At 43.4% G+C, this 26897-nt stretch overlaps 1 protein-coding gene across 3 annotated transcripts in view; it reads right to left on the reverse strand.

Annotated features, from left to right (window-relative positions):
• Positions 1-26897, reverse strand: part of LOC146785927 (uncharacterized) — a 671075-nt gene that overhangs the window by 537343 nt on the left and 106835 nt on the right. For all 3 annotated transcript variants that reach the window (XM_085635325.1, XM_085635328.1, XM_085635327.1), the window contains exon 11: positions 21638-21739. In XM_085635325.1, the coding sequence (XP_085491451.1) occupies positions 21638-21739 (102 nt within the window). The remainder of the gene's footprint in view (positions 1-21637; positions 21740-26897) is intronic.

Consider the following 26897-nt stretch of genomic DNA (forward strand, 5'->3'; position numbering starts at 1 on the left):
TCCCATACAAATACTCAGGTAACCAAGCAATAACCCATATAGACGCTCATGTAGCTACTGACCAACCCATGCAGCAACGTACAAAACAACATAGAGACTGATATAGACATTCACACAGTTTAGTCACTAACCCATCCATTCAGTAAGACACATTTAATCACTAACTTATACAGTAAGTCACGCACCTACTAAATCCTCCATGCAGACACTTATATAGCCATTCATTCAATACACCTTGGCATATATATAAAGAGTTTGAAACTTTAAAGAAACACAAAGGCACTGGATCATGTCATTAGTGATGTCATCAGTGATGTCATTTGAGATGTCATCAGTGATGTCATCAGTGATGTCACTGACCATGTCATGAATGATGTAATATGTGATGTCATCCGTAGTGCATTGCGGGTGCGCAAGTTATAGTTAGCTGGACTAACTATAACGGCGGGATTTTTCTGGTTTTGCACGAGTGAAATGTCCAACTAACTATAACGTCCCTGAAACCTATGTTTTTTTCAGTGAATATATATATATATATATATATATATATATATATATATATATATATATATATATATATATATATTTTTACAGACAACTCAGAGGTGTTGCGATGGGGGCCAGCTTCTCCCCCAGCTACGCATGTTTACACATCGGTTGGTGGGAGAAGCTGGTCCTCATGACTGAACACCAGGGAGCCATGACAACTAATGTCAAGTTATGGTTGCACTTTATTGATGACTTATTCATCATATGGATGGTAGTACAGATAAAGCTCAGGAGTTTGTACAAGCAAATAATGTAAATGATCTGAATTTGCATTTTACTGCCAGCATCAGCGCATCCACAGTGAGTTTCCTTGATACAGAGATTTATGTTGATAACAATAGAATTGAAATTAAACTCCATTGCAAGGAAACCGCTGGTAACTCGACACTCCATGCGAGTAGCTCTCATGTGAAACACTTGGTAACTAGTATTCCCTATGGTGAAATGCTTAGGCTGAGGTGGATTCACAGCAAGGAAAATGATTTGCTGATTGCCCAGACCGATAGCAAACAGAGGTTCAAGGAAAGGGGGTACTCTGAATTGATCATAGATAATGCCATTAATAAATCTATGCATAAAAGTAGGGTTGAGCTACTTTATGAGACATAATCTAGGACCAACACCACAGTAATTGAAGCAGAAATTAACAGTGATGTAACTGACAAGGAATTTAGAATTGTAGTCCAATACAGTAAACAACGCAAAAAGATCGAAACAATAATATCTCAAAATTGGCCTTTGGTTCCTAGTGACCCTATAATAGGTCTCAGATTGCCCAAAAGACCGTCAATAACCTACAGCAGAGGTCACTCCATGAGAGACGACTTAGTCAAAACTAGTCCTGAAGTCATTGAGTCTACTAGTTGGCTGCAAACCCATACCGTTTTTTTAACTGCAAATCGTGTAAAGCCACCCAACAGGGTGAGAATAAAACTACGTACATTACTCCCTTTGATCAGAAAAAACACAAAATTGGCAAACTGCTTATATGCAAAACTGAGTTTGCGGTATATGTGTTGTTATGCCCATGCAATTTATGCTACGTTGGGAGCACTAAGCTCCAAGTACACAAGAGAATTTTGCAACATCTGAGGGCAATTAACAATCAAGAAAACACATATCCGGTGGCGTGACACTTTAAAGCCAAACATGATTCCAAAAGTAAAGATTTAAGATACTTTGTAATTGACTCAATCCTTGCTAGTAGGAGGGGCGGAAATAGAAAAGAGAAACTACGCCAACTGGAAACTAGATACATCTTAGAACTAAACACAAAACAACCTTTCGGTTTAAATGTAACAGAGGATCTTTTTACTTGCCTGTACAATGATTTCCAGTTTGTTTGACAAAATTCCTACTGTGACTTTTTATATAGGAATTTTAGATCTTCCTTTAGAGCAATATTTATGAGATTTTATGAATTGTGGATTTTATAACTGTATTTATTGATTATTTATGGATATTCCAGTGATCTTTTTTATATACATATTTATTAGTTATATATATGAATATTTAAGCAGAGTTTATCTATTATGGATTGTATTGCATTGCTTTTTTAATATTTATTACCTATGTATTCAGTTATTTATGTGTGTGAAGATCAGGGTTTGTCCATAGATAGCAAAGGGCAAATCTTATTTCCACCATTTGGAAGTGACCTTCAACAATATTATTATCTCACATGCTCTTTAATTAGGACTTCTGGTATTTAAACCGATATCCTATCCGATTCTGACTTGCGATCTATAACTATCTTGGAATGTGGACCATCGCAATGTCCTACACTTGCACCTAATTGTAATGTTGAGCCTATTATGATTAATCATAGGATTACTGGGGCTCCAGTAACCCACACCTGTAATAGCGCTCACGAACAATGTAGCAGTGATTTATGTATTTATACAGATACCTATGGCGCTACAATGCCAGAAAAATCTCTTTGTTGGCATTACTGTTTGTTGATAATATTTTGAACAAACTTTATTTCACTCTAGCACTTTTTTGCACAATTTTGCACAATTTTATATCCTTTTCTGCACATGTGATTATTTGTGCAGACGTATATGCATTCAATTTATTTTGTATGGCCTCAAACTGAATTTTATTTTAAGATTTTATTGTCTTTCTTAAAATCAGGGGTTTCTGTATGTATATATTACATAGCCGAGTCAAGCCTGTTCTGACGAGAAAGCAAAAGGAAAAAATACTTTTTAGAAAAGTCTGTCTCCGATATTGACTGGTCTTGTATGCCTCTAGCACCAATGATTACGTCCACATGTTTCACTATTTAAACCAATGTGCAATGCTGTACTGTGTCATGTGATCAAGGCCCGTGGGAAGGGCTGAAACACGTCATGCCGACCTCTTGCACAAATTGTTTTTTATTTTGCACCAAAGTTGGGTCCGTATCCGTTTTCTGCTAAAGAAGATACGCGCAATAGAAGCGGAGTACCTTGTATATATATATATATATTCACTGAAAAAACCATAGGTTTCACACACGTTATAGTTAGGAATTAGCATTTAAAAAACCTTGCTAATTCACTGAAAAAACCATAGGTTTCACACATGTTATAGTTAGCTGGACATTTTACTGATAAAAAACCAATGAAATTCCCCCGTTATAGTTACTGTAGGCAACTATAACTCACGCGACCGTAATCCTCTGCTGATGCTAATACTGTATTTAGACACTTATTTGCCCATGTCTTCTTCCATTAAATTTTAGCTATACATATATTACAAATATTTTTTTTTCATAAAGACACATATGTCATCAGCAGAGGATTACGGTCGCGTGAGTTATAGTTGCCTACAGTAACTATAACGGGGGAATTTCATTGGTTTTTTATCAGTAAAATGTCCAGCTAACTATAACATGTGTGAAACCTATGGTTTTTTCAGTGAATTAGCAAGGTTTTTTAAATGCTAATTCCTAACTATAACGTGTGTGTGAAACCTATGGTTTTTTCAGTGAATTTGTACGGTTTTTTAAATGCTAATTTATTTATGTATTATTTTTTATATATTTATTTTACAATAAACTACGTATTAAAAACTATTTTTTTTTTTTTTTTTGATTTTCACCTTGCGAATTATTTTTTTTTTTTGTAAAAAAAAAAATGTTTTTGTGTTTTTCAGGGTGCGCGCACTGTGCGCGCACCCCCGCGATTTAAAAAAAAAAAAAAATTTTTTTTTGCCTTCGGGGTCCTTCAGGGACCCCCTGACAAAGGCTAGGGGGTCAGGAACTCTCTACCCTGCCCCCTTTTCACGTTCGCCACCTTCCTTTTTCACTCTCGCACTGAAAACAAACAAAATGGCGGCCGACACTTCCTGATTTCGACCGATTCGAACGTTGACTAACATGTAACCACCAATCAGAATTACGCTCGCGCACGTTAGGGTGCTCGCACGGTGCGCGCACCCTGCGCGCATATATATATATATATATATATGCTTTTAAATGCTATTTTCTCCGGAAATAGTGAACAGATTTACACCAGACCTGCAAAAGGCACTTCCTTGACCTTATGGCTACCTCTCTGCCAAATTTCAAGTAATTCTGTTCAGCCGTTCGGGCTGTAGCTGTGTCTAAAGGTCCTATGGAAAAATGCATGGGGAAAACGCGTTTTGGGACCCCCTTTTATCTCAGCCCCCGCTTGACGAATCCCCCCGAGACTTTCAGGGTAGGAGCGGAGCGTAGCGCCCCACCTATTTTGAAAAATTCGCGAGGATTCGTCATCCGGCGCCAAAGTTATTCAAAATAGAATGTTGCGGATTTCCTATGGAAAAGGGGTCCTAACTATAACTACCTACTGGCGACCGCCAGTAGGTAATATATATATATATATATATCTCCAACCAACAGCAAAAGTTCGTGTTAGTACGCTCTCAGGAAAAACAAGACAACAATCAAGAGTGGTGATCCAAATTTAATCCTACACAACGTGTTTCGGCGACAGCCTTGTTCACGTGTAGAGTTACAATGAAAAACAATACTGATAAAGTTGCAGTTGATCCAAAAACCTGGACATAGAAATAGAAATGGGACTGCGTTCAGCCGATTGGCTGTTGATATTAGCATCCATCTTGGAAAGGTATATACAAACTAAGGTAAACATACTAATGGCATCCATCTTGGAAAGGTATATACAAACTTGAGTAAACATGCTAATGTGTTCCACGACCTATGTTCTAATAAGGACGTTCTAATTGATATTGCTAACAAATATTGCTAACGAATAAGGCAAGCAATTGCCATGAAAAATATTCTCTGCCGTTAAGCATTGAAAAACCTAGGCATATACATAGGTGAGATAAACAAGTTGGAACATGGCCTCCAAGGGTCGTGGAACACATTAGCATGTTTACTCAAGTATGTATATACCTTTCGAAGATGGATGCCATTAGTATGTTTACCTTAGTTTGTATATACCTTTCTAAGATGGATGCTAATATCACCATTGCGCAGCAGCTTAATCATGTGTAAAAATACCTTTGTATTATATTATTTTCTATAATGTACCAGTTGTGAAGTCTGTTGTCTATGTTTCTGTATGACCTTAAATACAGTGAACTCGGAACAGATGGTCATGTGACCAAGAGCACGTTTGCTCGAAACGCGTCATTTTTGTTTGCCCGCAACATTAAAAAAGATTAAAAATCAACTGGATTCGTGTGGCTCGTACTTACAGTGCAGTGGAGATCTGTGAGCTGACGGACAATATATATATATATATATATATATATATATATATATATATATATATATATATATATATTTATATATACACACACACACACAAAAACATTTGTAGGAATGTATGACATTATCACGCAAACATTTACAACGCAGTTTTTACATCGCAACATCCATTACAACGCATGATTTTACAACGCAAGCCATCACAACGCATTTTTTTAAACTACATTTACAATGTATTCCATTACAACGCATACCATTACAATGCATACCATTACAACGCATATTACTTTTAGCTCAACAGTAGGGTAAGTGTTGGATAGTGTAGGGATAAAAATTACTATTCCCACTCCAGTGAGTGCAACAGTAGGGTAAGTGTTGGATAGTGTAGGGGTAAAAATTACCATTCCCACTCCAGTGAGTGCAACAGTAGGGTAAGTGTTGGATAGTGTAGGGTTCAAAATTACTAATCCCCATTACTTACCTAAAAATGCACATGTAGTGACATACGTTGTAATGACATGCGCTGTAGTGACATGCGTTTTAATGACTGCGTTGTAATGGCATGCGATGTAAAGGATGCTGCGTTGTAATGACTGCGTTGTAAATGTAGTGCGTTGTAATGACTGCGTTGTAAAGGTTGTTTCCCCACAAGATTTATGAACATATGTGTTTAAAAAGGTAATGCAGACCTGAAAGTGTTTAGTTGTATCCCACACTTGAAATATGGCATTCTTTGCTTTGATTAGCAATTGGCATTGGCAAAGAATGGAAAAAACCTCCCATTTCAATTAAGTTCTGAACCTATCAACCTATCCTTTAAAAAAACTTTTGAAAACCCCTCTGCACTTTCCATAAGACCAACTTAAATGAGACTCTCAGTGTTCGTAGAAACTGGCAACACACATCATGACGCATCATGGCATCATGATACATCATATATGATCCAGCAACATGCATTCAAGATTCAAAACAAATCCTTGGACTGCAAAGTAAAAAAATTGAAGTATCCCGATCCCAAGCCTAAGGACTCATCCAATTTCCTGATCCTTGCAGTGCCCACTAGAAAAGTAGCTGTGTGCAAAGCGAGTGACATATCCATGCACACCAATATGTGAGTAGCACGTAGTTTCCTGGTTGTTGAAGTTGTGACATCTATGTTATCTCATAGGACCCAAAGGTTAACACGCGTGCACACTGGCCCACCAGCTGAAGGATACTTAGATTACCATACAGAGTGTGGACACCATGTCACAACGTGACTGACACATAATTCTGGTTGGCAAGGGAAATGTCTCATTTAGGGGTTGTTATCACAACTATACCATATGAAATGACCAGGAGAGTTCCTATTTTTTCGTTAAGACTGAGACTTGATGGCTTACGATGCAGACACATCATTGAAATTGATTGTAGCCTCCATAGCCAAGTGGAATGTGTTGTGTTCAGAGCCCATCAAATATTGCTGGCGGCAGACAAAATAGCATTCCGTTTTTCTCTGCTATCCCTTTGTATATAGACAAAGTCCTGCCTAAGACTAGCATCATGATTATAGCTTTACACCGCACTCTACGTCTAGATGATGCTCTTCTGGTTTTGTCAGCTTTTGTACATGTGTGCATTGCTGTATCTGGCTGTGATGCTTCCTGTCCTTTTCAGAGCATAGTTGTCTGCTAGGGTGAAGACCCTACATCAGGACCATTAATTGGGTGATCTCCTGCCAAAACTGTCACCATCTTGCCCAATTATCAGACAAATGAAGAGATTGAGTATGGCATTGTTTTGTCTCTTTGTTCCCATTCCTCGTCATGTTTTACCATTGCAGGAAACTGTAAAGCTTCTGTACTTGATCACATCAGGACTCTAATACTGGTAATGATGACACACATGAGCAGATTTCACATCTGTTCTCTGATGAGGGTACTAGTTTGTGCCTTTTCCATTATTCTCAACAGAGCCACTCAAATGTCTCTTTCCTAGAAGTTTTTATGATGCTAGGAATGTTGTCCATACACATGTACTGCTCATCTTGTGAAGAACATCCCACAGGCATGCCTACTCCTAAATTTCACAAAATAAGTCATGTCCATTGCCAACCTCTTGTACTAAAACAACAGATTTACTGAAGTATGCTTAGCTGGTCTACTTCATTTCTGTTCCTGTGGCATAACCTTATTTAAGCTCAGTGCATCTAACATATCAACCATATAAGATTTTTTAACTCTGTCACTGACAAATAAATGAATGAATGAATGAATGAATGAAATGCAACTTGTATAGCCCGGCTACTCCAAGGAGTGTCCTGGCGCTTTGCTCGTAGGTAACCTTACAGAGTATAGTCAGACAGTCTATTCCTGCTTAAAAAGCCAGGTTTTCAGCTTTTTTTAACAACTAGATAGTGTCCACTGAGCATATCTCATAGGGAAGCTTGTTCCATACAGATGGCCCTACATAGGAGAAGGAACAGCCCCCAGCTCTAGTGCGGCGAATCTTAGGGATCTAAGCCTGAAGACTGTTGGTTGACAGAAAATTTCTCGTGGGGACGTAACAGCTGATTCTTGTCCTGATGTAGCCTGCACCTCTATGACAAAGTGCCTTGTGGACCAAAACTAGTGTTTTGAACAAGATTCTCTTCCTTATTGGGAGCCAGTTGAGGGTGCATAAGTGCAGGAACACGTTCGTTCTTGGAGGTAGGTTAAGAGGAATGCTAGCTGCCATGTTCTGGACCACCTGAAGTCTGTGGCTCAGGTAGTCGGGGAGTCCTAGTTATAGGGCATTTCCATAGTCTAGTCTTGGGTTTATAAGAGCCTGGCCACTAAATGGCCACTATGTGAGTTCTTTGAATTCGTGATCATCAAATACATTGCAGGCTTTGTCTCATCTTTCTTTGTGCACTCATCTACCATCTGATGTGTGCCTCAAAATTCTCCTTCTTTCTCAATGATATGAACATCTGGGATGTCAGACCAACCAACAAAAATGTTATTGAAGTCACAGAATGATAGGCGCAGATTTTATCGACCTACCAGCAAAGAAAATCCTAGCCTGTATCTCCTGGTATCTCAAAACTCATCATCCACATAATTTCCTTATTAACTTCAATATTCTTGGGAAGCTACATAATATGCAAATACACAAATCAAAACTGAGAAACCCCACATTGGCATGTGACCTTGGCAACAGCTAGACTGATTCCTCCTTTCAGGTTTCCATTTCTTGAATCACCTGCTGGATTGAGCTACCAATGACATCAAGGCCTTTATAGGACACCATGCTACACATGCATTTGATAACCCCTCCACCACCAAAAATACAGCCCAGTTGGCCAAAAATCAAATTAAAAAATAATTTACAGATGATCTAAACCTTCTAAACCCAAGATCAAACACTGAAGAAAGGTTGAATTATTTATCCAGTACCGCACAGATACACAATGACTGCACTTCTGGTCAGAATATCTCAGGCCCCCAACCCCTATAGAATTGTTCCTTACCCATCATTAACCTGTCAACCTACAATGCCATTGATTCTCACTGGCTTTTTGACAAACATTTTATTTAATTTTGCAACACAAATTACCACTCTTTGACCAAACATCTGTCCAGTGTATGTGTTTCTGCTACCTGAAATCATATGGGAGATAAACTTTTTTTCTGTGACTTCTCTATGGCCTCTGTGGTCAACACTAACCAAAATAATAAACAAGACAAGATGCTTCCTCCCACCGAAAGATGTACTCAGTAATCAGAATGAGCCAGTCCATTCTTGTTCATATAATCATAAGTCTAGTAAATGATTACATATACTCTGTGGAACATCACCAATCATTTAGGCATGCTGTTATCAGATAGCTGGAACCTTACTGTGGGCCTTGGTCAGTCAGTCAGTCAAAAGTCATTATTCGGTGTAAGTGCAAACCATAAAAGCATACTACAATAAATAGACTAAAAAATACAAATTTCATTTTAAACATATTGACACTAATTAATAAAACAGGGCAACATGTCCAATTAAAAACATTAAAAAGGATACAATTCATTTCCTCAAAGAGCGAATTACAACAGATAAAAAATTCGCAATATTCAAAGTTTCCCAAACATCATTTAACATCTGAAGGTAAAGAAGAGCAGGTCTCACCTGAACAAAGCCTTTGTTTCTTAATATAGGGAATAAAAAGCGTTGCCTTATGTCAATAAAGTGCTCACAGAAGAAGAAAAAGTGTATCATATCCTGAGTGGAAAAATTGTCACAGGAAAAAGGGCCAAGATCCACAGCCCTTTTCCAGCCTTTCCCATCTCCAAACAAAAGGTGTAATTGATTTAGTCTAAATCTAGTCAGTAGGAAACGGTGATTTACATTTGTGACATAACCTAAATATGGTTCCATGGATGGTGTTGTCTTGCAGAGCTGGTGAGCCCTGACAGTGTCCTTAACCAGCTCATTCCCTTCCCTATCCATGGTGGATATGTACATAAATGTTTCTTTACACCATTTAATGTCACCTTTCACTAGGGCCTCTGGGGATTGATATAATTCGGGTCTGCCTAACTTTGTGGCCAGGTTCTGAATGTATTTCAGCCAGGGTATACGCGACCCATAGTCCAGCATTGTACAGTCTTTCATAATTGTGCGGTTCAACTGTAGGTCCGGGTTAAGCCAAGTGCTAATCCATTTCAGTAATGGAGCCAGAGCAATGCTATCTTCTACAAAACCGATTCCAAGTTCCTGATGGACATTAAAATTAGCAGTCGAGATTGGGACTGAAAGGAGGTTTTTTAGGAACCTATCCTCGACAATCTGAATACTTTTAACATTTTTAAAGCCCCATATCTCAGCTCCATACAGTGCCACAGAAAGGCACTTAGCTTTATAAACTTGAATAAGGGCCCTCATTGGTCTGGCACCTAGCTTTCTGGCAAAGCCAAGAACACCCACAGTTGCTCTAGAAAGAACAATCTTTTTTGCTGTTATTTGGGTTACCCACGAACCTTGGTCGTCAAAGAGGACGCCCAAGTATGGAAACGAGGATACCCTAGATAATTGATGGCCCCCACATTTAAAGGTTTTAGACTTAGCAGATTTTGGACCAATAACCATAACATGCGATTTAGCAAAATTGACAGTTAAATCCAGGGCCTTCATAAAGGCCGCAAATGAGTCTAGCAGTAACTGGAGACCCACTCCCGTTCTTGCAAGTAAAGCAGTGTCATCAGCGTATAACAGTGCAGGGATTAAAATTTTCCCTGCACGAGGAATGTCATTACATGAGGTGATTAAGGCATTGTCTAATTCATTTATGTAAAGTGTAAAGAGCAGAGGTGCCAAAATGCACCCCTGTCTAACACCATTTGATATAGGTATATCTTTTGTGCAATTGCCTGTTTGATCATACCGTACTGTAGCCGATAGATCCCTATGAAGATCAGCTAGGAAGTAGACGATGTTTTGTCTACTCCATGGGATAGGAGCAGGGACCATAGTTTTGACCTATTTACACGGTCAAAGGCCGATGACCGGTCCATAAAGGCCACCAATAGGGTTCCCTTCTTGGCCACCGTGTATTTGCCTATTAATAATTGTGGGCCTTGGTCATTTGTAACGGCTCATAGCACTCTCTCTGGGATGTGCATTGAGCAGCGTTCACAACGATTATCAATGAGTAACCTTTTAATATCAATGTTAAAATCTCAATATAAATGAGGTTCTTCTTGATGTAGCTAGAGCTGACACGTTTTCCTGTAATGTGTAGCACCACAACATTTTCTCAAGGATGGGAAAGCATCAGAGACTACAATTCACTAGACTGAACAGATATACCTGACCAGTGGAGGAAACTGGTGATCACAGACCTGACTATGAACAAATATTTCCGTCTTTTGCTATTATATCTTGGTACAATAGAACTGCCTTAAGAAATCTCTGTGACACTATATGCTTGAGCAAAACATTTGGAGGCTCATTATGATGTAGGTCGGAGTTCCCTCCAACCAACACCGCCACGGTCTCGGGATGACTGATCAACGGTCGGCGGTCCTGACACCGCAATCATGATGTGACTGCACATGGTGGGGTCGCAAGCTCCCATTTCTCTATGGGAGCTTGTGCTTCGGTCAGAAACCGGCCACAGCAAACCACAGCACAAGATCCCATAGAGAATGAATATGCTACTTACCAGTATGCATCTGTTCTTGGCATGTAGGGCTGCTGACATTCATATCTGTGCATAGATCGCCGCCTAGTGTTGGGTCCGGATGTTTGCACGTTGTTGTCCTGGAAGAGTCTTCGAAGTATCCTTGGGTAGGTGACTCCTCCCCTGGACTACAGTGCGCATGGGCATCCTCTCCATCCTCAGATTGTTTTTCGCCATTGTGGCAGTGATGGAGTAGATACAGAAAGTGATGACCATGCATACAGTAATTCTGAGAGCTGCAGCTGCTACAGGCGCCGGGGAGGAGGGAGGGCGATATGAATGTCAGCAGCCCTACATGCCAAGAACAGATGCATACTGGTAAGTAGCATATTCAGTTCGAGGCATGTGGGCTGCTGAATTCATATCTGTGCATAGAATATATAGCAGTGCCCTCTTATTAGCGGCGGCTACCCGTGCCAGCTGCAGCGGTCTGAAAAAGAGTTTTGAGAACAGCCTGTCCTACAGCTGCCTGCTGTTTTGATTGCACATCTACACAATAGTGTTTGATAAATGTATGTGTAGTGGACCAGGTGGCTGCTCTACATATGTCATGCAAAGGAATGTTTCCTAGGAAAGCCATGGAGGCCCCTAACTTACGTGTTGAGTGGGCTCGTGGGGGAATCGTTAAAGTGCGTTTAGCCTTGTGATAGCAAATTTGAATACATTTAACGATCCATCTGGCTATACCTGCTTTGGAGATAGCGTTACCTTTGTGTTGTGGGGCAAAGGCAACGAAAAGTTGATTTGTTTTCCTAAAGGGTTTGGTCCTGTCGATATAATACATGAGGGCCCTTTTTACATCTAGTGTATGGAGTGCCCTTTCTGCGACAGTTTGTGGGTTTTGAAAGAAAACAGGCAGTTCAATAGTTTGATTCATGTGGAACTGCGATACCACCTTGGGCATGAACTTGGGGTTGGTACGTAGTACGACCCTGTTGGCGTGAACCTGTATGAATGGCTCTTGGACGGTTAGTGCCTGGAGTTCACTAACTCTTCGTAAAGAAGTTATCGCTACTAGGAAAGCTACTTTCCAGGTAAGGAATTGAATCTCACATGAGTGTAGAGGTTCAAAGGGTGGACCCATCAGGCGTGTGAGGACCAAGTTGAGGTTCCACATTGGGGCTGGTGGGTGGGTAGGTGGAATGACTCTTTTGAGTCCTTCCAAGAATGCTTTGATGGCAGGCACTCTGAATAGAGAGAGGTGCTGCCTGGTTTGTAGATAGGCTGATATTGCGGTTAAATGGACACGTATAGAGGTGTACGCCATATTGCATCGGTATAGGTGTAATAGGTAACAAATAATGTTTTGGATGGATGCGTCTAGCGGGTTAATGTCATTATTATTGCAATAAATGACGAACCTCTTCCATTTGGCTGCATAGCAAGCTCTGGTAGTGGGTCTCCTGGCCTCCTTAATGATGTCCATACAGTCAGGTGGCAGGTTTAGGTAGCCAAACTCTAGGACTTCAGGAGCCAGATTGCCAGGTTCAGCTGTTGCGGATCTGGGTGCTGAATTTCTCCATGGTTCTGCGTCAAATGCGCGGGTTTGATCCGCAGCCTTTGATGCGGCACCACGGAAAGTTCGAGAAAGGTGGTGTACCATGGCTGGCGTGCCCACGTTGGAGCAACCAGGACGAGTGTCAGTGAGTGTTGTCTGAGTTTGCGTGCCACCAGCGGTATCAGTGGTGCTGGGGGAAAAGCGTACGCAAATCTGCCGGACCAGTTCATCCATATCGCATTGCCCTGCGACTGCGGATGTGGGAACCTGGCGGCAAAGCTTTGGCATTTTGCGTTTTCGCTTGTCGCGAATAGGTCTATCTCTGGATGACCCCACTGCTGGAAGTACGGTTGGAGTACTGATGGGTGTAACTCCCACTCGTGCATCTGGTGGCTGTGTCTGCTGAGCAGATCCGCCATCTGGTTGTCCTTGCCGGGGAGGTGTTCCGCCATGAGGAACATGTTCCTCTGAATGGCCCACTTCCACATGCTCTGAGCCAGATGAGACAACTGTGGAGAGTGTGTTCCTCCCTACTTCTGTATGTAGTACATGGCAGTCATGTTGTCTGTCCGGATCAACACGACTTTGTTGCACAAGTGTACTTTGAATGCTTTCATAGCGAGGAAGATTGCCATCAGCTCTAGAAGGTTGATGTGCATCTTCTTTTGTTGTTGTGTCCATAGTCCCTGCACTGTGTAATGGAGTACATGAGCTCCCCATCCCTGGAGAGACGCGTCCGCCGTCAGTATTATCTGTGGGACAGGCTCTTGGAACGGTCGGCCCTTGCAAAGGTTTTGTGGATTCCACCAATGCAGAGAGTTGTATGCCCGACCGCTCACCAACACTAGGTCTTTCAACTGTCCTTGAGCCTCATTCCACTGACGTGCTAAGCACTCCTGAAGCGGGCGCATATGTAGTCTCGCGTGTGGGACTATGAAGATGCAGGAGGCCATCATGCCTATCAACTGCATGAACACTCGCGCGGGAAGGGAGTGTTGTGGTTTGAACTTGGAAATCAGCATTTGCATGCTGTTGATTCTCACTAAATTTGGCTGAGCTGAGGCCGCCAGAGTGTCTATAGTCGCACCTAGGTACTGTTGTACGTGTGCGGGCTGGAGATGGGATTTTGGGTAATTTAGTGAGAACCCCAGACTGTGAAGGAGGTGAATGGTGCGGGACATGTGGCTGGCACATTGCTGGGCTGACTTCGCTTGAACGAGCCAGTCGTCCAGGTAAGGGTAGACGTGTATGTGCTGCCTCCGTAGATGTGCCGCCACAGTAGCTAGGCACTTTGTAAACACCCTGGGTGCTGTTGTCACGCCGAAGGGAAGGACTTTGAATTGGTAGTGCTGCCCTTGAACAGTGAACCTGAGGTATTTTTTGTGTGAGGGGTGAATGGGTATGTGGAAATACGCATCCTTGAGGTCCAGTGTGGCCAGAAAGTCTCCCTGCTTGAGCAGCGGGAGGACTTGCTGTAGAGTGAGCATGTGAAAATGCTCGGAAAGAATGTATCGGTTTAGGGGTCTCAGGTCTAATATAGGTCTGAGTGACCCGTCCTTTTTCGGTATTAAAAAGTACAGGGAGTACACCCCCGTACCCTGCTCGTGGACGGGTACGACCTCTATTGCGCCTTTTAGAAGCATACTTTGCACCTCCTGCTGTAAGAGCGTTAAGCGCTCTGAGGACATAGGACGGTTTTTTGGAGGTATTGTGGGTGGAGTGGAGGTTAGTTCTAGACAGTAACCGTATTTGACAATATCTTTGACCCACCTGTCTGTGGTGATGGAGTTCCACGTGGACAGGAACCTTTGTAGCCTTCCCCCGACAGGTGTTATGTGGTCGGGAGGAAGGGAGAGGGCGTCACTGCTTGTTCTTGGGGGAGGACCTGGTGTTGCCGTAGCCGCGTCCTCTGCCCTTTGTACTGGAGCCACGATATCCACCACGGGTGTTTTTATCGTAGGTGGTTTGTGTATTGCCCTTGTTGTATGTCTGCTGTGACCCCTGTCCTCTACCTGCTCCTCTATTTCCGGGGCGACGAAAGGAGCCGCTCGGAAAGGACTGAGTCTGGAGAGCCCCCATGGACTTTGCAGTGTCCGTGTCCTTTTTTATTTTCTCTAGGGTAGTGTCAACCTCCGGCCCGAATAAATAGTCGGGGTTGACCGGCTGGTTGAGTATGTTATTTTGCACCTCAGGTTTGAATCCGGAGATTCGCAACCAGGCATGTCGTCGCAACATGACACTAGTGTTTATGGCCCTGGCAGCTGTGTCTGCGGCATCCAGCGCACACTTGATGGATGCGTTTGTGAGGAGCCGTCCCTCCCTGATGAGGATCTCTGCACCTTCTTTGTATTGGTCAGGGAGATGTTGGAGTATTTGCTCTAATGTGTCGTAGTGCGCTCTATCGTAGCGAGCGAGGAGCGCCTGAGTATTGGCGATGCGCCATATGTTAGCTGCCTGGGCGGCAACCCGTTTGCCAGAGGTCTCTAACACCTTGGACTCTTTGTCCGGGGAGGAGCGTCACCTGTTGTTTGCGAGTGTGCCCTCTTGCGAGCATTCGCAACGACCATGGAATCCAGAGGTAATTGGCCTCTAATGTAAGTAGGGTCCCCAGGCGCTGATCTGTATTTTTTGTCGATCCTGGGGTTTATCACTCTTGCCCTGGTGGGTTCCTTGAAGATGTCCTTCGCTGGTTTGAGGACCCCCTTTAACATGGGCAGAGTCTTTATATTTCTTTCTGAGGTTGCGAAAGTGTCCATAAGAAAGTCGTCCTCGACGGTGTCAGAGTGAATTTGCACTCCATGATTGGCCACAGCACGTTCAATGAGAGCGTTGAACGCTGCAGTGTCCTCTGTGGGAGATGTTTTTGCTCCATAGAGTTGCGGGTCCTGTGCATCCATAGGTGCACTTGGGTCCACAGGGTCATTCCAAGCTTGATCAGGGTCCTGTTGGCCGTCAGGGTCCATGTTTCCGGGGTAGGGGACTTGGTCACCCATGTAGTCCTCTAACGCATCCGTGTCGGAGTGTGCGGGAGAGAAGGTTTGTGGATCCTGGTAGGGTGAGTGGAAAGGTTCGTAAAGAACTGGTTCCGAAGCCACAGGCAGCTTTCTTTTTAGTGGGATCCGGAAGGATTCTAAAGCTGGCTCAGAAGTTATTTTCCTTTTGTGGATAATCATCCTGCCGGTGTCGGCGTCGATGAGATGGGATGGAGACGTCTCCGCAGAGCGTTCGGCAGGCGTGATCGTGGTATGGGTGACTCGTGTCCTGATTTGGAACAGTTTTGGGGCCGTGGATGGTGGCAGGCCAAAGGTAATGTTGGCTGGTGCCGAAGAGGCTGCTGGAGCTTTTATTGGCTCGGAGCCCGACATGTCCTGGAGGACCGTCTTCTTTTTGGTGCTTTGCTCAGCAACGGGTCGCATCTGGAGCGCCCTCGATTCTTTTGCGCCGACCGGTTCTGTAGAGGCGGCCGTGGACTTTTTCGGCGCCGGTGGGTCATCGAGTCGAGGGGTGGGAATGGCCGTCGACGTCTTCGATGAGTGTGGCTTTGGTGTTGCCGTCGAAGCGGTGCGAGGCGCAGCAGGCAGTTTGACCTTTGGGGTCGGAGTCGATTGCGTCGGTGCCGGGAGCTGAGCAGGTTTGGTGGCACCGAAGGCCTTTTTCCGTACGCCGACTCCGACGTCGGCCGCTTCAAGAGCGGCACCGAAGTCTTGTTTGGTGGGCTCGGTGCCGACGTGTTTTGCTGGCGTCGAAGGTGTGGAGGGCCTCGATCCGACCAGCGCCACTTTCGGTTTCGGTTTCAGTTGAATCAATACAGCTTTTGGTTTCGGTTTCGAAGAAGGGAAACCAGCCGTTTTGGGCGTTAATGGCTGCCGCTGAATGTCCGAGGCCGGACCCGAGGGCGGGGCCGAAGAACTGCGGGATAGGTTTTGGGTAAGGCCCAAAGGCGATCCCTCACCGGAGCCATAGACTGTTGCACTGGGCTTTCCTCAGTCTGAACGGGTAGGCCCTGCTCGTCACCGGAGCTACTCTCTTCGGCCCCTAAGGCCTCATTGTAGTCTCCTACCTCGGTGTCGTCTTCATCTCTACGAAAGAGTGTTTCGTCGACGTCTTCCGATCCGGAGTCATGTTCGGAAACGGGACTGGAGGGTAGGTTCTCCACTTCTTCGGTCTCGGCGTTGAAGATGTCGGCTGGGGCCGGTGCCGCTTGCTGCGCCTCGAGTCTCGCCGCTCGTCGATTCCGTAGAGTCTTCTTGGATCGAAATCGGGCACAGGCCATGCATGTAGATTCGTCGTGATCCGGTGAAAGGCATTTATTGCACACCGGATGGACGTCGATGTGGGGATATTTCGCATTGCATACCGGACACCGCTTGAATGGTGCCCTCGATTCCATCGTCGATGTCGGGTCGATGGTCGGGTAAGATGCGAAAAAGTTGGTTTTGGACGTTAGTAAACTAACAAAGATACTATCGATACCGATCGGGAACAGTACCGACGCGAACTAGAGGCCTTTTGGCCTGAAAAGAGTTTTTCCTAACTTGAGTCAAGATAAGCACATCCGAACCCAATGGCGGAAAAAAACAATCTGAGGATGGAGAGGATGCCCATGCGCACTGTAGTCCAGGGGAGGAGTCACCTATCCAAGGATACTTCGAAGACTCTTCCAGGACAACAACGTGCAAACATCCGGACCCAACACTAGGCGGCGATCTATGCACAGATATGAATTCAGCAGCCCACATGCCTCGAACATGGGAGCTGCGGTTAATCCCTGCACCGTGTGGCAGGCACCGTGCAGAGATTAACAAGGGGGCGCCATTGGTGTCCCCTAGGCCCCAAACCGGAGGCTGCTGAGGCATGGGGACCCAGCTAGGGGTACCTAAAACTGCTTTCTGACAGGCTTTTCATGTCGGAAAGCCCGACATGAAAATCCTGTTGGAAACCGACTTCATAATCCCCACGGCGGAAACGCCTTCCATAGGGGATTATGTGCGGCCTCCGACTGGCCAACAGGCTCATTGAGCCCGTCGGAACCCAGTCGATCTGATTGGTCGGCTCAAACTCCAATCGCCTACATTGTAATTAGGCGGTCGGACTTTAAACCTACAATGTCGACCGGTGAGCCTCTGACGAGTGGACAGAGGCTCACTAACCAACATCGTAATAGGGCCCTTGTTGTCTATTACTCCATCAAGAAAAACCTTGTGTACATTTAGGATTTAAATTTGAAATAATAAACTTTATTAAATAATAATAGATTGTGATTTATTTGAACACTTCTCAACACACATCTCTCCAAATAGCCAATGTCCAAGATTAACTGGTTAGGTGGGCCTTCTCTCTTTGCTACCATCCTCAAAATGAATCACCATTTACCCGGCTGCATCAAATAATAATCCCTCTTGATTTTCTCTACACACATTGAAGTAGCAATCAATGCAGATCTTAGTCTCATCTCCAAAGTGCCCAGGGTGATAACAGTTACTCTGCTAGACCAGAAACTAAACTTCACTGAACCTCTTAATGTTAACGTATAAGGTCTAAGTGATACAGCAAAAATGGTATGGACATCCTGTGACAGCACCTAAATAGGAAATGCCATTAGTTAACTGTCACCAAGAGGGCAGTGTTCAGTGGCACTTGTGGAAGGCTGACCCTATCATGACAATGGATGGGTGATGCAATCATGTCCATCATTAGGAGCATGCAGAACAGAGGCAGATGTGCATGTTGCAAACACCATAAGTGTAAACCACTGTAACAACAAATGTTACAAATTGGTGGTGTTAATTGTACATCAAGAAAATTAACAGAGTGGGACTCTTGCTTGTCACTTATTTGGGTCCTGCCCATCATCTGTACAACTTAGACCCTCATTTAGGGCCTGATGTACTAAGATACAGATTTCAAACAGTAAGACGGTGTACTAATAGGGTGCATCACAAAATGTCTGGAAGCAGTGTGACTCCTGTGATTGGCTATAAACACAGGGATGGTGGCAAAACAGTCCATGTATTTTAAAGGAACCCATGCTACTTTAAAAAATATAAAAGTTGCCCATTGGAGAAAACAGTGGGATGGGCACACAGTGGTGCCCTGGACCACTGCCTGCACACACAGCAGTCATCAGACATGATTCCCAAAGGGGAAAGTGTCCAAGGGGACAGCCTCCCTTTTGCAAATCATTTACCACCTCCTTTGAAGCAGGTAACTGTTCAATCCAGAGAGAGGTGTGGTGCAGCACCCAGGGCGGCTGACTCCGAAGCGCGGCGCTCACGGTTCAATCGCCAGAGGCAGATCAGCTCAGGATCATGTGATTCTGGGCAATAGCTCACTTAATCTCCCTAACGGCCTCAGAGCCTTGAGACCCTTACAGGTGATTAGTTCAAGCTTTACAAATACTGTTTTTTTTTTTCCATTGACACATACCAAACTGACGTAGGTGGAACATCCCTTTCACACCCCATCCTAATCCCAATTCAGTATGAGTCTAATAAATACCAAAATGCCATTTGTTGTGCAAATCCTGTAATTTTACATATTGTAGAGTTTGTGACCACAAAAAGGCTATGTACATCTACCTCTGTCCCTTAGAGCCTTCTGAAACAAAACTGTGTGTCTGTGATACCCAATACTTGTGGTAACCTGGTAATTGCAGTAGCTTTAAATAAGTAATAACGGATAGTAACTGTGGTCCAGATTTACAAACTCTTTGAGTTGGGTTTGCGTTACTTTCTTAAACTTTCGTTCTTCACCACTAATCCTTTATGGGTTCCAGAGTAGCGTGCTAATCGCCAATAAAGCGTTTCAACACCTCATCAGGGTTACAAGCATTATATAAATGCAAACCTTTTTTCCTTTTTCTACCTCTACCCAACCCTTCTCAATCCAAATAACTGACTAACATATGCACCACTCAAATTAATTCCATGTTTCACCATACTAATTCAACACTAATCATTATGGTTTCCAGAGTAGCGTTATATAAATACAAACCTCTTTCCCTCTTCTATCCCGCCACCTACCCTTCTCTATCCAAATAACTGAATAACATATCCACCACTCAAATTACTTCATATTTCACTATACTAATTTTCAACACTAATCCTTTATGGGTTCTGGAGTAGCATGCTACTTGCCAGAAAAGCGCTTCAACACCCATCAAGGGTAACAGTTGCTATATGAATGCAAACCTTTCTTCCCCTTCTATCCCTCTGCTATCCTTCTCACTCCAAATAACTGACTAATATCCACCACTTAAATTACTTTCATATTTCACCATACTAATTAGCACTAATCCTTTATGGGTTTCCGGAGTAGAGTGCTTCAACACCCCATCAGGGGTAACAAGCGCTATATAAATACAAACCTTTTTTCCTCTTCTATCCTTCTGCTATCCTTCAGAATACAAATAACTGACTAACCTATCCACCACTTAAAATTTACTTTCATGTTTCACTATACTAATTCAACACTAATCCTCTATGGGTCCGGGAGTAGAGTGCTACTCGCCGAAAAAAGCGTTTTGACACCTCATCAGGGGTAGTAAACGCTATACAAATGCAATTACATTACAATACAATTAAAGCAAGCCAGAGGCAAAGAGTAGTGGTGGCATTTACAATCCAACACAAATCAAGTTGCATTGTAACCAAAAACATTACAAAGCTCTGCAATGTACTGCCTTTAGTTAATTGCGTCAAGGACGTGTTGCATGAGTGGATCATGTAAGTTCCAATGCAACCACCCATGGGTTTTCAGGTAAATCTCTATCTAGACAGAATTTTAGCCGGGGGGGTTTGCCAAAATCCTGCACCTTCTTAATGGAGGGATAACCAGGAGAAGTGTTTCATCCCGCCTCATTTTTTCCTCTTTGCATGTGTGCTGCATTCTACAGCACAAGTACAAAGTGGGAAATGCTTTAAAGCTCATGTTTTCGTACTGTAAGGGACCCCTTCCTGATGTCAAAAACTACGCTTACCACATCCCAGACACCCTTATACTATGGAAAAGGGTGTGTGCATTGGCGAATGGCAGCTAAAAGTGGACAAGCGCAGGGCGAAAGAAGAACAGTGAAACATCTTAGTATATATGGTACAGTTCTTCTCTCTCCCATTCACGCAACGCCTGTGGCGCAACAAAACTTGAGGAGGGGCCCCCCTGCAAAGTATATGGAGGCCCCATGCGCCTAACCCAGACATGAGCTCTCAGCCCAGGGGCCTTCCGTCCGTGCACAGTGCAAGAGGAGGACCCCCTGGAGCTCAGTACCCCCCGCACCATGTAGGGCTATTTTTACACCAATGAGCAACGCAGAATAGCAACTTTACTTGCTGTGCTGCATGATTTTATAGTGAATATGGGCCAGCTTTTGAGTTTTTCCACATTCAAAGATGCAGAATCTGCTGGTGGTTATGGGCGTGGGTTTGACATGCCTGGATGTGGTATTACCACATTCCTTGTCTATATGAAATATCACTTTACAAGTATGTATTCCCTCATTTATAATATGCTAATACAATTCCTCTTTAAATTGCCTAAGAGTGTAAAGGTTGCAGTACAATTAAGCATGCATGGTATCATTAACTACTTTTGTAGTGAATGAGCAACACCAAAGTAGGACATTCTTCTTGGCACTGAAGTTACAAACAGGAAAATAACATACCATGTCCTTACATGAGCAAGCGATGTAGATACAACTTACGTCCAGTGGTTCGCAATCCGAATGTACTTCTTTGAATTTACTCTTAGGGCAATCAGTTTCTCTGTAGAGATACTTGACTTCATAGCGCTTTCCATTCACCACCTGTATTTATTACACACAGAAAATGTACTTAGTTTGTTACATGTTTGCATCAGAAAATGCACTCAAGAATGCATGAAAAAGTAGTCTAGATGCACACAGGCAGAAGATGATTCATGAATAATGGTTGTGTACAGAAACGGGATGCTCCAATATAAAGCAGTTTCCATTCATATTGAGTCCTGAACTATCATATGCATGCTCTATATGTCTTAATGGTCACTGAGGTAGCAAGGAAACTAGAAGTAGATAATGAAAGTTAAAGAGTTCCTAAAATATGTATGCTAAATAATAGAATTACAGTGGCTTGAGTATCAAATGCAGCTGTGGGAGAGCTGCATAGCTCAGGAAGTTAAGGTATGGAAACTCATGTTAGAACTTATTCCATATTCTACTACACTTCATCAGTAGAAGCAATGTGATAGGTCACAAATGTGATCCTTCCTTCTCAATGACTGGCTGCAAGTAAGAAGTGTGAGTCACATTTGGGTATGTCACAAGACCACCATATTGAAGAAACAGTTGTTGTGGAGGGGAACCCTATAAAAACAATAATATGAGTCTGCAGGAATTTTCAGAAGATGTTACGATAGACAGCTGTGAGGGACTAGCTGAAAATGTTACGCTTCCTTTTCTACTTGGCGACTTAGCACAAAAGCTGTCACCACAACTCTCACAACAACCATTCATGGTGGTGTTTCACCAAGGGAATGTCAACATCCACTAACATAAGTAGTTTCAGTATGGGGAAATACTGCAGTATTCCAATTTGAACCCTTAGGGTAGCCATAGAAATGAGGAATCACTGAGGGTGGAGCTAAGCCGAGCTGATGTGGTTGCTTCCTAGTGGAACTCCATCAACCAACAACACACCGTGGCTGTTCAAGCCCCCTAAAGGGGGCTGCGTGAAGAAGTGGGTTGTCACTAGACCCCATGCAGCACCGTATGCTGCATTGGGAAATACCTGTGCCATTCTACAATTGATGTTAGGTCAGCAGAAGAGTGGACACTCTTACCACTGTCATGCCACTTGTGCAAGATCACAGTCCTGTGAAGCTGCTCACAGGCAGTGCACATGCAGAATCAGGATCCTGTATTGCAACTCTGCCTTCTGGAAGCCTTCCGAAACAAGCTAGCTGACCAAATCCAATACTGACCTAAGACAATCACTCGCCTGAGAGGGCCTGAACTGGAGGCACTCCCTCCAAGGCGTCTCTGGGCCCTATGCCACCGCTGAAAGACTGATGGGCCTACTTCCAGCATTAAGGAATTATTCCCACCCCTTAGGACCTTGAGGGGGCAATGACCAGAGACATGCCAATTCACTACCACACCGTGGTTCCAGGAGCTTGGCCAGTAACTACTGTCAGTATCCGTGCTTGAGCCCCATTGGATAACCAACACAGCATGCAGCTATTGTATATAAAGAGCATCAGCGCGATACCTATGGGGAGCTACAGTATTTTCTGATGACCAGGGAAAGAAACTCTGTGGTGACTGCAATTTGTTGATCATTGGCCACATAGGGGAGGCTAATGTGGTCCTGACACCTGCAGTCCTCTTAACAGCTGCCATCTATTGACTGCACATGACACCCTAAAGTCTGAGGGATTTTTCGACTGCACAGAGGCTGAAATTGAAGTTACTGCCAGGTACCATTACACAATACTGCCTACGGTGTCTGTAGCAGAGTATACCCCCAAAAAACATGTTTGACCCCAAGTCTACGGGCCGCACAGAATGCCGGAGGGTTTCTCTGGCTGTCATGGGAGCCTGAAACAAACACACAAACATCCACAAAAATGGCCTACACCACATTGAATCAATACTGAAAGAAGCATCAGGGATCGAGTCCATTATATCTTGACTGGATACACAGCATACGACATATAGTATGAAGTATAGTTGATATGCACGAACCGGGCATCCTTTCACAAGCAATTCAACTTGGTTGTAAAGTGGCTGGACAACCTGGAAAGCAAATATAACAGCACCCTTGATATAAGGCTGAGTATTTAGAGCCTGAAAACTAAAATCATTGACCTAGAAAACAGAGACAGACAAAAAATAAATCCATCTCTAAAAAAAGTAAAGGTGACAATATGGTTGGATCTTCACATAGATGCTCCCAGAACTGCTGGAGATCTTCGTCCTGGAATCAATACAATTCCACATGGTTCATAGGATAAGAGCATGGACCAATCACTTAGTAATCACCCGTGCCCAATCATCGCCTAAATCCTGCAGCACCAAGAGAGGTGACTCATTCATCTGATGACCAAGAAGACCAGTGGACCGTTTATGCTAGGAGATGACCACTTTTCATGTTGTGGGAACCTTCTGACATGAAACAAGCATCAAGAGGACGAAATGCCTAGCACTTTTACCCAGACTGCAACAATGGGTAATCAAGTCTGGCATTTTTGAACCTGCAGTCATGGTAATTACCATGGAAGGTAAGACCAGTGAGTACTTTCAACCTGATAATCTTGAGAGCTGATTAGATTGGACAATGAGTTTGTAGAGACCACCATCTTATGTGACCAACAAAGGGATACCCTGACCCTCTAGCCATTGCAGGGTGATCCCAGAGGGACCACATGGGGCAAAAAGTTTAAATAAAAAAATCTCATCACATTCCTGAGGGACTTCCATGGGAGTGTTACAGGACTATGAGAGAATCAAAAATGAACATTAAAAATTAAAGCACAGCATTCCGGCTATACAAAATTGTTTACACAGAGTGGATTCCCAATACACTAAGAAGTTCCATTATGTAGGCAAGTCCCTACTACCCACAGTCTGAATTCAGTGCGTAGACTGTGTTTAGAGTCCACATCCTCTGGAAACCTATGCCCCATTATGGGGAAGCACCTATTGTGCACAGTTTTTACTCAGTTTGCAGACAGTGCTAACAGCCCACTCCCCTCAGGAGATCCTAGCCCTTAGGGGGGAATGCGCTACTACGCATAGTCTGCACTCAGTGGACAGAATGTGCACAGAGCTAACTCCCTCCTGAGACACAAGACCCATTAGGTTGGCAAGCTTCTACTGCATGCAGTCTGCGCTCAATGCACAGATTGTGCGTAGACCCATTCCCTACAGATACCTAAGCTCCATTAGGTGGGCAAGCTTCTACTGCGTGCAGTCTGCGCTCAGTGCACAGACTGTGCGTAGACCCATTCCCTGCATATACCCAAGCCCCATTAGGCAAACATGCCCTAATAATGCACAGTCTGCGCTCACAGCACAGACTGTGCATAGAGCCCACTCCTTCCAGACATGCAAGACCCACTAGGTGGCAAGCCTGTATATTATACAGCCAGTGTTCAGTGCGCAGACTGTGTGTAGAGCCCACTCACTCCAGGCACCCAAGCCCCCTTAGGTGGAAAGCCCATTCTCTGAGCTGCTCCTACTGAGAGGATCCGCTCACTGGGCAGCTCTTCCCTGGAAGCTCATTCCCTCCACATATTCAAGCCTCCCTGACCTAGTAAAGTGACTACTACACAGATCTTTTAGTAATGTTGTACTTCATGTTAAAAAAACCTAGACATTCACTGAAAAAACAAAGGTTAAAGAGACTTTATAGTTTGGTGAAGATGTCAGTCATTATCTCATGTTTTAAACCCAAAATATCACTGAAATTCACCAGTTAAGGTTTACTGTGCTATCTACAACTTGCACCCCTGCCATGTACTGTTTATGACATCTATATTACATCACCCCTGCCATCTACTGTTTATGACCTCCATATTACATCACTCATGACATCAGGCCCTGTCACATAGAAAAAGTAAGAGTGGATGTAAATTACACTCATCCTTCTTTTCACAGTCACCCACAGGGAATGCAATTGATGTGCTTCAAGAAATAATGGTATAGGAGATAATTCAGCCAGCCAAGAGAAAACTAACACAAAGAATTGCAACATGACTATGAATGACTGGCGCAACGTGAAGGACTTAAAGATGACCAAATGTAAATATTAGGACCTATGATAAAGGCAGGAACACAGTCACCCCGATCATTCCAAATTCATACTGGAAACAGAAAGGCAGTTGAAAGTAAAGCAACATAACACTGAATTGAGTAAAGACCGTACAAAGTAATATGCTGAATAGTATCATCAAAATCTGCCCTTATGGGTAAGAGGGTCAGCTTGATGAGGATGAGCTTAGAAAGTTGAATATACAATGCCCAGTGACACCCACCATCTACCTCCTCCCAAAGATCCACAGGAGTATGGAAAACCACCACCCCGGCCCACCCCGGGTCAGCCTATTGTGAGTATTCTAGGCTCTTTGTTGGAGTATACCACAAGGTTCATTTATATCTTTTTATTCCAATATGCCACAGCATTGACCTCCTTCTTGAGAGATTCCGATGATTTTTTAAAATAAAATAGATTATATATGTTGGAATGACAACTATCTGATGGACACAATTGATGTAGTCTGCTTGTATATGTAAATTCAGCATTCACAAGGGATCCACACATGCAGATACTTCTCAGCACTCAGAGATGTTATTAGACATGCTGGTGTCCAGTCTATATCACAATGTATTCACCTTATATCGGTGCCTACGTTTTACAAAAACAAGGTGCGGTCATAGGCACATCCTTCACCTTCCAACACTGGCGAATCTGATGATGGGGTGGTGGGAAATGGAGATGGCATGGACAGAACAAAACCAGTCAGTGTTGGATCATGTGAAGTTCAGGACTTTTTTTTATTGATGATTTGTTTATCATCTCGAAAGGAGGTAGAGCTGCCTTAGAATCTTCTACTGACTCCCTGAATGATAATAACGGCAATCTTAGATTCACTCATAACATCAGCGCAGAAACAATTAATTTCTTGGATATTGAATGAATGAGAAAGTCTGCACCAAGATCCATAGGAAAGCTACAGCATGCAAAAGTGTACTCCATGCAAATAGTGTTCATCCAAAAGCCTTGAAACTGAGCGTATCATTTGGAATTATTACGGGAAAAACACAATTTCTCAGAGATCGAATACACTTTCAATTACAAGCAATGGAAATGTTATTAAACATTTCAATCAAAGGAGTTATCCTTTGGAGGTACTGCAGAATGTTTTACAGAGAGCTCACTCAAAAAATAGGGAAGCACTATTGATAACTAAAAACAAGACATTAT

The sequence above is a fragment of the Triturus cristatus genome, chromosome 11 (genome assembly GCF_964204655.1).
Source record: "Triturus cristatus chromosome 11, aTriCri1.1, whole genome shotgun sequence".
Taxonomy (NCBI): Eukaryota; Metazoa; Chordata; class Amphibia; order Caudata; family Salamandridae; genus Triturus; species Triturus cristatus.